At 40.3% G+C, this 11,151-nt stretch overlaps 1 protein-coding gene across 2 annotated transcripts in view; it reads right to left on the bottom strand.

Moving 5' to 3' along the window:
* Positions 1–608: 608 nt before the first annotated feature.
* Positions 609–11,151, bottom strand: part of med30 (mediator complex subunit 30) — a 48,851-nt gene continuing 38,308 nt past the window's right edge. Inside the window, exons 5-6 of one of the 2 annotated variants that reach the window (XM_084918634.1) lie at positions 1,860–1,943; positions 609–1,017 (exon numbers count right to left, since the gene is read on the bottom strand). In XM_084918634.1, coding sequence (XP_084774760.1) covers positions 946–1,017; positions 1,860–1,943 — 156 coding nt within the window. In that variant the 3' untranslated portion in view covers positions 609–945. Of the gene's footprint in view, positions 1,944–11,151 lie in introns of both variants that reach the window. The other variant, XM_084918633.1, reaches the window with a different exon arrangement.

The following is an 11,151-nucleotide window of genomic DNA, read 5'->3' as shown; positions in this document are numbered from 1 at the left end:
TAACCAACTGATTTGAGTGACTGCATGGATAAATAAAGCTGGGATTCATCTGATTAGCCATGAAAATGGATGTTGTGTTTTGTAATACTACCACTTAAGAGAAGTATGTACAATATAAAAATTAAAGGTCCCAGCACAGAACCCTGAGGAACTCCATGACTCGCTGTGTGAGAAAGATTCCTCATTTACATGCACAAACTGGTATCAAATGCTGTACTGAGGTCCAGCAGAAGCACACAAATGAATTTACCATCAGAGAGTATGAGGAGGATCCATTAGTAACCTTCAGTTGTGCTTCCCTCAGTGTTAAAACAGCAACACTGTGGGAAATGCTTAATGAAAATACAGATTAAACAAATAAACCAAAAAAAGAGTGATTAAAAAAAATAAAATCACAGGAAGATTTAGTTCAGTTGTTATAGGATTACGGATGTAAATAAGCTGTTTTACTAAAATCTTGTTTGTACACTTTAAATGTTTGGCATACTAATGTTCTTGAACATGTGTTGTCCCCATTACTTACAAGAAAAGGAAAATTGGAACCAGATAATCGGTTGGATTAAAATACAAGCTAGAAAAGATCAACATATTCACAATAAGACTTGTGATTTTGCCACAGTGTTTTTTCTTATTGAAGTTCTCAGGTACAATATACATTTGTAACATAGGCAAGTAACAGAATATAAGGATTAAATAGAATATATCAATTTCTCTACAGGCATAAACACTCTATTGGGCTAGCAGCTACAGACAGATAAAACATTAACTCTTCAGATTAACTGAGAGAAGAAAAAAAATGCTGATTGTAATGTTGAATGTCGAGGTAGACAGAATATTTTCTGCCATGCTGATGACACCGGTGCCCTCCATCCCCTGGCTCCTCCATGGGATGTCTTGCCCTCATTTGTCTCCTCTTGTGTATCCTCTGTTCTTTAATGTCTTCTTTTAGAAGCCTTTTGATATTGCTAAAGTACCACTTCCTTCTGTGAAGCACTGCTTCAGCCAGTCTGTGGTAACCTGTCATACATCCAGTTTAAGAACCCATCACCAATCCATTATCTGTAGTCCATGTGTACCTGTGGATGTCCTACATACAAGGTGCAATCAAAAAAAAATCTGAGATTGTGCCTGTTGAGAAAGAATCGACTGAGACATTGATTATGTGAATGCGAACGGGTGATTGAATTAACTTTTGTGAGTCGGGGGTCATTGATATTTTTGTATCCACGTGCAGGTGCACATTTATGCTGTGAAACAGGCACAGTGTCTCGGAGTCTGCAAACAGATCTATCAACAGACTCCAGAATGAGCCAAAATCTGTCTCGCAGATCATCGATTTTAGTTGGCTGTTTTGCTTTGCCTTAACAACTAAACAGGTTGTTTTTGCAGGAGAAGAACCTAAAGTGCCAAAGCATGAAGTGCAGAACAAAGAGCATGCTTTGCATTGTTTTCTTCAACATTCAGTGTGTGCACTGTGAATTCATCCAGTGTCAAACTGTCAATGAGGTCTGCAGCAACGTCCTGAGGGAGAAGATTCAACCAACACAAACTTTGGCACGACGGCAGCTCGGTGGTTCGTGGTGACATTGCACAGGTTCTTTGGCCACACTGACACACCCACTACCCACCCTATGCCTCGTGTTGTTGCTGAACAAGTAAGTCCCTACAAGCTGTTTGCTTAGATCATCCTTGCTCACAAAATGAGCTTCATATTAAAACAGCTGTTATTTGGAAGCTGTGGATGAGATGCAGCCTGTCCTAAAGACTACTTTACTTTTAAAGATTTTATAGATACCGTCTCTAAACTTTCTGATTGCACCTTGTACACGTGTGTTTGTGTGTGTGGCTCAGCTCCTGACAGCCAGCATGGAGTTGATCTCCCAGATGAGGTTGCGGAGTTGGTCCATGATCTGTTTCAGGTGCTGGTTCTTCTGCTTCAGCTTCTGTAGGAAAAACATAGAAAAGAGACGGGAAAAAGCACGTTTTAGATACAAAAGCAATAATAACTACAAATGTGAGAGCAGTTTGGTTACTGAAAAAAAGGCCTGCTTAAACAGTGTAAAACCAACGAAGCAATTATATATACACACAAATAATTACAGATTTGTTTGCAGCTACTACCCACAACAATACAAACACTGATTCATACCATTTACTATAACACTGTAAATCCTTGTAACATAAATTACTTAACAAACGCTACTGAAGAAAAATACATTCCAGATGTGATCTCGCTCCTAATGACGCTGCCACTTTGCCGCTCCCATTAGAAAACAAGCAGGTTCTAACCACAAAGTCTGGCTCGACAAATATTTTCTAAATTAGTATTAGTCAGTTATTCTGAAGGCAAATAAAATGTTAAAATACGCACACACACAACTTTTGACTGGGAAAGGCTTTTAGTGGGGACACTGCTGATACTTGGGCTGGTGTCAAAAATCACTGCCAGATTTGGGAGTGGTTTAGAAAAACGTCACGGTAAAAGGCGCAGGATTACGTCACTTATTCCTCCGTTCTACAGGGCTCAATTGTTCCTACAAAATGAGTCACATGGTGGCAATGTGCAGCTTGTTCCTTAATTAAGATAAACAACCCGCTTTAACCCTCGAGGGGCTTAGTTTGTATTTTACTGGTTCCTCCAAAAATCTGCACCGTAAGACACAAGCAGGTTGCGGATATAATTTTTTTAAGCACGCCATGCTTCGGTAAACTCAAAATAACATTATCAATAATTTAAATGGTAGAAAGTGAGTTTCCAATATTTTATTCATTTTTCAATGAAATAAAGTGTTTTGTTTCTTCAAACTTGGCCTCTGACAAACAAAAGTACAGCTGAGTGCTTTTCTGGTTGTTTTTATGTGGTGAAACCCTAGAGGGTTAATTCGAGTCAATCGTTCATCCACCATCCTGCTGCTATAAATGATCGGCAAAATAAAAAATGTGCATTTCTCTGCAGCTGAAGATTGTCTCCAACAATGAACCATTTAATCCCCGTCTGTCATAAACTACGGAGCCCCCACCTTTTGGTTAAAAAAGATCCTTGCTGTACTTAAACATTTTGGTGGTTTTACTCTTATTGCTAAGAAAAACAGTGCCAGTATCTAGCAGGCATCACGTTTACCTTGTTCAACATCTTACTTCAGTGTATTAACATGCTCACATTTACTAATTAGCATCAGTTCCTTTGTGAAGCTGAGTGGTGTAGGTAATCAACATCTGATTGTGAGAATTCGTCCTGGATTGTGGAGAAAAATCAGCACTAAATGCAACTGCCTGTTTCCTGAGCTGCGCAGAATAAGAAGCTTGTTTTTCACCTGAAAAGCTGTTAAGTCACTACAACTCTACACTATACCGTGTAGTCTGTGGAAACAGAAGAGCTGTATAGGTGCTGCTCTCTCTAATTTAGACTTCAGATGTACAGCTTCTCAAGTGGTGATTATAACTGTCAACTGAACAATTCATAATCAACCGCATTAAGTGAAGAATTTAATAAAATACATTAGGAAATGTAAGGTTAGTAGCTGATGTCAAAAAACATATTCAAAATACAAACTGCCCATTGCTTAGACCAGGGGTAGGCAACTCCAGGCCTCGAGTGCCGGTGTCCTGGAGGTTTTAGATGTGTCCATGATCCATCACAGCTGATTTAACCCTTTAAGACCTACCATAGAACCAAGTCCGCCAGAGCTTATATTATATTTTTACATGGTGTGGTGCCATTTTTGGGAGCATTTCAAGTTGCTATACATCAATACAACAATTATAGCCCAGATTTTAATAATATGTATTCATTAAGTGCATAGTAATTACATAAATTGCAAAAAAGTGCAATAAACTACAAAAAAATTGAAAATCGTTTTTGCTTTAACATATATTTCTAGTTAGAGAAATTTAAGAGGCTTATCCCTCAAAACTGTAAATACAAAAAAGTTGCACAAAATAGTTTCCTACCACAGGAAATTTATTTTGAGTGTCTTCATAGTTTTATTTTTGAAATACACCAATTTTTATACACTGCAGGAAAAACGAAAATAAATATTATACTGCAAATTTGCAAAAAAGCAGCATATGCATCAAAATAAAATATTTCCAGCAGTGCAATATGAGTCCTAAGCATCCCAGAAACGACACAGAAAGTCATAAAGTCAAACATAACTTTTAAAAACACCAGTATAGGCCCTGATGGTAAAAAAGACTACATTTCCGCGAAAATGACGTCACTTCCGGTTTCGGGCAGGTAATGGCGGACATGCAAAAGTTCGCGCAGACGTCTATTCCAACGTAGGAAGTGTTATGAACAGCTGATCGGATCGTCAAAGCGTGTTTCTGGAATATTATGTTTTTGTTGCTGCAAGCGCTTTTTATGCAGTTTTTGCAAAGCTTTATGTGGAAGGAAACCGTGACCTAGGACAAGCTGATGGCATAAGATGTAAGTACAACTCCTCCGGTTTCATATGCAAAAAAAATTATTGCGCTAGCTTACGTGGTTGCAGAGCTACCGGGATTTAAAAATAGTTACGCAAAACAGAGCGTGCCCGCTCCTACCGGCTCTAAAGGGTTAAAGGGCTAAATGACTCCTCAACATTTCTTGAAGTTCTCCAGAGGCCTGGTAATGAACTAATCATTTGATTCAGGTGTGTTAACCCAGGGTGTGATCTAAAACCTGCAGGACACCGGCACTCGAGGCCTGGAGTTGCCCACCCCTGGCTTAGACCCAGCAGGGCGTCGGTTTAAGCCGAGTGAGCCACCGGGCTGAAAATATACTGGCAGAAAACCTGAGAAAAAACACAAAACTCACAAAATGTCACTTTCATTGAGTGAAAATAAAACTGTGGTCAAGATGAAACCAACAAATAATTCAACAACCATGTAACGGAAGCGAATTCACAAACCAACTTATGTTTAGGACAGGGGTGTCCAACTCCAGGCCTCAAGGGCCGGAGTCCTGCAGGGTTTAGATCTCACCCTGGGTCAACACACCTGAATCAAATGATTAGTTCATTACCAGGCCTCTGGAGAACTTCAAGACATGTTGAGGAGGTAATTTAGCCATTTAAATCATTTATCTCACTGGCTTGATCTATAACTCAAATATTCAAAAGGTTTCAACAAAGCTGTGAGGCTGAAAAATGAAGCCAAAAAGTGCAGTCTCTGTAAAGGCTGGCTCCAGCCTTGCAGACTCCCATGTTAAAGTTTCCAGCAGTAATGGCATTTCATTTCTGACTTTCTGCTTTTGTTCAGATTAGTTTCCTGTCAGAGGCCAGACTGGAACACAGGGTTGGACCATCAGGGGTGGACAAATATTAATAATATTCCCAAGGGGCTACAAGGGAAACTGGGACTCCTGCGGAGGGCCGTCCCAACAAACTAAATTCATCTTAATATTAATTTTCATCTCTTTATCTTTTTCTGAACTGGTACGAGTAAATGTTAGAATTAGACCCCAGTTGAGGTCCCTTGAGGAAATTAGCTGCAGAGCGTTGTGAATGGACTGAACATGTGAAATGTGTTTTGTTTTCCTCTTTCTGAAATGTGTATGGCAGGAGGCTTAATAAAAGCTTCAAAGCCACATTTAACTCCAGGTATTTCTCCCGCACACAATAAACAAAGTTTCCTCACCTGCCTGCTGACATCTCTCCCAAACACTCCCTGCTTCAGCTCACTTCATCAATCCTCGCCCCACTAATCACTAAACTAACACACACATCTGGCCTGCTTCGGGAGGGTACCGGTACATCACAGAGCAGCAAACAACACAATCTCCCAGTTAGTCACTCAGGGTTTTGTTCGCTGATTGCCTCTAAATGCCGCACCAAGATCTCTAAGTCAACAGCTGCCATGGACTGAAGTGCCTCATTGCCCAAGCTTTATACATAAACAAATAATAGCTCCTGAGCTGCTGTTGCTGGAGAGCCAGAAGAATAAAAGTGAGTACAGCTGCCAAATGTGCGTTGCCTTTTGAAAAAATAACTGCCATTTGGAGGTTTGGGCAAATCAAGCAGCAGCAGTACATCACAGCGACTCGCTCAGCCGCTTCTCCTCTGATAGATATCCAGAGTGAGTGAGGGGGAGAGAAAGAGGAGAGCTCCTTCACTCAGGAGCTACTGTATCTGCAGTGCAGTGAAATCTATTAAGATTAAATCCATCTCACTCTCTCGCTAACACTCCTTTAGCCATGACTAATTACCAGCCATTTTTGCAGCGCAGATAACACCTTGAGCAATCGATTTCACACAGCTCTTTTAATATCAACTGTTTAGCTGATTGTCCTTGAAGATATTCCACAGTGGAACATTTGGAAGCCTTCCAGTCTTTCTCCCCCTCACTCTTCCCCTCTCTCTGGGGGGCTCTAAAAGCATCTCAAGCTCTCTTACTCCATCCTACCTTCTATCTCTCCAACTTACACTTTGAGTCTTAAGTGTGTGTGTGTGTGTGTGTGTGTGTGTGTGTGTGTGTGTGTGTGTGTGTGTATGTGAGAAGATGGCAGTGAGTGTGTATTAAAAGGGATATGCCTCATTAATCTGACAAGCAAGTCTTGAAATAACTCGGTCATTTACGTATTAATGAGACGATACCCAGAGTCTTTGTAATCTCCCTCCAAGAATACAACGTTGCTCCCCTTTTTTTTAAAAAAAGTGAAACACTTTTTGCTCCATGAAGCTTCAAAAAAAGGAGCTGCACTCAGAAATATGTTTTTCATCTTGCTTTTTAAGAATAAAACAGCCACATATGGCTTCAAAGATGCATTTTTTTGTATTCAGACTCTTCCACAAAATTGTGCCCTATGCTTTCTTTGAAAGCAGGCAATAAAATTATACATTTTTCACAGTGGAAATAAGACTATAGAGGCAGCAAAGCCTTCACAGCACATTTATTATAAAAGGCTCGCTGGCATATCTTGATATATGAATAACAAGACTGCTATTATCACAGTAATGATTCGGCAACCTCAGGGAGATATAATTCCATTCATAACCTCATAATTAGCGGAACTCTAATCCTTCACACCTATAATGCAATATTTGGAGAAAGGGTTTACAATAGAGAACAAAGCGGGATGGAGCTCTGAACTGTCTCCTCTTTGTCTGAATTACCAGGCTTTTTGCACACACTTCAGGAATCCAGCAAATACGCTCCCTCGTTTCTCTATGTTCGGACCCACAATAATGTTCTGATGTCCTTTCAATCCACAGCAAGAGCACTGACAGGCCATCGCCCGCTGCAGGGTGGCCAGTCAACAACTCATGAAAGTAAACAAGGAACCACTGTCTGAGTCCTGTCTCCGAGGGCCTCCTGCAGACTGCGAGACTTCCTACCTGCTTCGTATAACCTGGAAACGCTGGTAGTAGTCTGCGGTAGAGCTTAAAAGAACAGCGACCTGAGATAGAAACTGTGATTGGCACGCCCAGAAGAGAAGCAGCGAGATGAGGGGAGTGAAAATAATGGTCCAGAACAAGTGTTTAGGTTGTGATGTGATGTGTGTGTGTGTGTGTGTGTGTGTGTGTGTGTGTGTGTGTGTGTACATGGAAAGGGTGGGAGGATAAGGGTGTGTTTGTGTGCATCAGTCTCTGTCGTGCACAGTTTCACAGTTTTTACTTTGGACGTTAAAAATCAGAATCAAGACATCTGTGGTTTGCAGAAATCAATGATTCAAAAGGAGAACACAAGTCACGCTGTTACGTTAAAAAAAGGCTTTTACTTTATCTGCTGCGCGGACAGAAAGCCACTGCAGGCGCGATCACCGTTTATCACAGAAGCTCGGTGCTGTTTGCAGGTTCTGTATTTGAACATAATAACACTGCAGCCAAAGCCATGTAACAACCGCCTCATCTTACTGCATATAAAGGGGAATATGGCAGAGGTTGACAGGTTTTAGATTTGGAAAAAGAGTGAATCAATACTCAGTAAAGGTCAAATAAATATGATTTTTATAGAGAGAATAAAGTCAGGTCAGTCCATCGCTAGTATGGGTACCCAACTGAGTGAATTTGTTAGTGTGTGTGTGGAATCTGAGAGTAGGAAGAGAAGGTCATGCTAATGTCCAACTGCAGGACGCTCTCAGGTGCACTTGCAGAACATCTGGGCAGAGGACAGGCCGGGGTGAGATGTGTTTTTCAAAGCACAGGCAAGTTGCACGCAGAATGAGCCTTGTAAACAAGTCACATGGACTCACAGAGCTGTTTATCGGACACAGTTTTGGGAACACATCATCTAAAGAGATTAAACATTTTGGCAGCAGTGGGAGAAATCCAATTCCCATCCCTGTAACCTCCACTAAGTATGAAAGACATGTCAGAGTACCTGTCTGTGTTGTACTTTACCTCTGATTTACACACAGTAATAACAAATTTCTATTTAAGAAAAAGAAGAAGAAAAAAACATGCTTATGAAGACGGAGAAACCAGAGCCAAAGAGCAGCGTGACCTTTTTTTTAAATGTTACTTTAAAAAAAAAAACGCATTATTTTGAAGAAGACAGAACATGCAGCAGAACAAATGAGTAATAAAACCAAAAGAAAGAACAAAAGCATTATTGTATTATATATAATATTAAAGAGTGCGACTTTGTGTGTGCAGGAGTGATATATCTATAATGTAGTATATTAACCTTTACAGGACTGAGTGGAGGACATATAATACTATAGATGTTTGCTATTAGCTGTTAGCTGAGCTGTTAAATCATTACACAGGTCATATTATTGTCTCTTTATGTTGTTTTGTGGGTTATTTCTGTTTACGTTGTGTTTTATTGCGTTTTCGCATTTTTCTATTTGCTGGCGTTTCGTTAAGTTCCAATGCGTTTGACCTCTCAGGGCTACTGTATAATATGCTCATGTTCCCTTCTATACTTCAGACACTTCATAAGATTCTCGTGTTGTTCTTTGATATAAAAGTGACACAGATAAGACGAGCAGCTACAGTATCTGTGTCACTGTACGCTGCTGCTCTGTAAAGAAAAGAAAACCATCCTATACATGCTCTGAGCCACACACTGATGAGATCCATCAGTATCTGTAGCTTTTATCCAGACAGTATCTGGTGCCTCATTCACCATCAACTTAAAAAAAAAAAACTACCAGTTTGGATCTCATGGAGAAAATGACCATTGATTATTCAGAGGTCGGCTGAATATGTCTGAAAATGATGAGATGTACAAATAAAGGACACGAAATGGAGAGTGGACACATGAGGTCTTGGTTACCGAGCCATATACCAGTTTGTTTAATGGATGAAGGCTATTTCTCTGTCTCTTCCATCCCTGTCTGCCTTTCTCTGATTTCCTACATCACGCTCCCCATCTGCCCCACTCGTCCAAACTAGATCAAAGCTGCTGTCCCCGGTAGACGAGTGAAAGACAGAAGTAAAAGGGGAGGAAAAAAATGAATTTTTCATCGAAATCACTACATTAAAATTCAGTTCCACTGAAACTTTGCCACAAGAGAAGCTCTAACGACTATATCTGTGTGTCATGTCAAGACAGAATCTGACTCAGGCCACCAAAGGACATTCCCTGACCTGAAATCCATTAGTGACAAATATATTCATACATTCACATCAGTGTAGGCCCACTGGAGATTGCTTTCGATGAAAGTGAATAGCTTTCCGCACCTTCAATACGGCATTCATCAACAGTCAGGCGCAACAACTCAGCACAAAACCTAAATCTGTAAACACTCGGGATTTGTCGAATGTAGGCCATCAAACAACAGGGCGTCTCCAGGGTTATCGAGCTTGATAATTGCCATCTCTATATGAATTAATTCTGCTGCATTATTTCTGTGTTAAAGCTGACTGGGGAGGGGTTATTTTTATCCCTTAGACATTACAGAAAAATCGAGCTAATCTGACAATTATATTACTGTGTGAATAGGATGAAGTATTCACCTGCTTTTTAACCATTTACCCTGTTTCTTCTGCAATTAAAAACACGACCACCACACTTCATTGAGCATATTAAAATCTCTTGTGGGCTTTTTGATGAAGGGCTGGAAAGAAAAGACTTCAATTAAAAAAATAATAATACTACACACACAGAGAGGAATGTAGCAAGTGAAGCAAAAACCTGCCTTCACTCAGGATTCTTCTGCTAATCCGGCCTGTCGCCGGCAACTCAAATCACAGCTTTTACTCCAATGGATCTGGCTGGGAATTACAAGTGTAAGTGTCTGTGAGTGAGGAGAAGGGATTAGAGAAGAGAAGAGAAGAGAAGAGAAGAAGAGACCTTTTTACCCTTTTTTAAACAGTCATATGAATGATTTTTCATGACATATGACCGCTTCTATATCATCATTTGCAACTATTACCATCCACACGCTCAAAATCCTTTGATCTTTTTCATCATGCCTGACATCAGCCATTATAAATCATAAAATAAATTAAAACCTTCAAACACTGTCAGTCCAACGAGAGAGCAGCAGGTATTCATGCTCTTACTCCTTTGAAAAAATAATGCAAAATTACTTTCTGGGGGTTGTTTTATTTGTTTGTTTGTTTAACCAGAACTGGATGATATTCCAATCATAATTTACTGCCTTCCAAATATATGGTTTTCCACTTGGTTTAAAAAAAAGAGACTTGTGCTTCCCATCTGGTTGTGCTAACACTGTACTGAGCTTTCACTGCAGACAGGGCTGAGGCAGCTCCTCCACACACCATGAACCAAGTGAGGTAACGATACAGAAAGGTTTTACTCAAGACTAAGGTGGTTTGGAAGAATCAGTCCAAATGGAGTTTGTGTCAAAGCAGCACTTCAGAACCAACAAACCTTGTGTTTGACATGTCAAAAAACATTCCTCAACAAAAGTGACATTAAATCTAAGCCAAAAGCAGATATCCTTTTAGGGACCGACTCTATAGCTAGGTATGCAGACAAGCATTTCTGAATGTACAACATGTTGACCCAGCAGCAGACGACACACTGTGTGACACTCCAGCCATCTAGAGTAAACTGAGGCTACAATTGACACAAGCCCAAGTCATCCCAAACAGCTTTCCTGAACGCAACAGTGACTTCACTGTACTCGAATGGCCTCCACAGGCACCAGATCTCAGTCCCATAGAGCAGCTTTGGGATGTGGTGGAACAGCAACTTTGTAAGTCTGTCATGTCAATCTAAAAGTGTTTCCAACCCAGTGCCAACAAGGTGTACCTA

Source organism: Perissodus microlepis, chromosome 22 (genome assembly GCF_051167445.1).
Source record: "Perissodus microlepis isolate ML-2025 ecotype Zambia chromosome 22, ASM5116744v1, whole genome shotgun sequence".
Classification (NCBI taxonomy): Eukaryota; Metazoa; Chordata; class Actinopteri; order Cichliformes; family Cichlidae; genus Perissodus; species Perissodus microlepis.
This window is presented reverse-complemented; position numbering and strand designations above follow the sequence as displayed.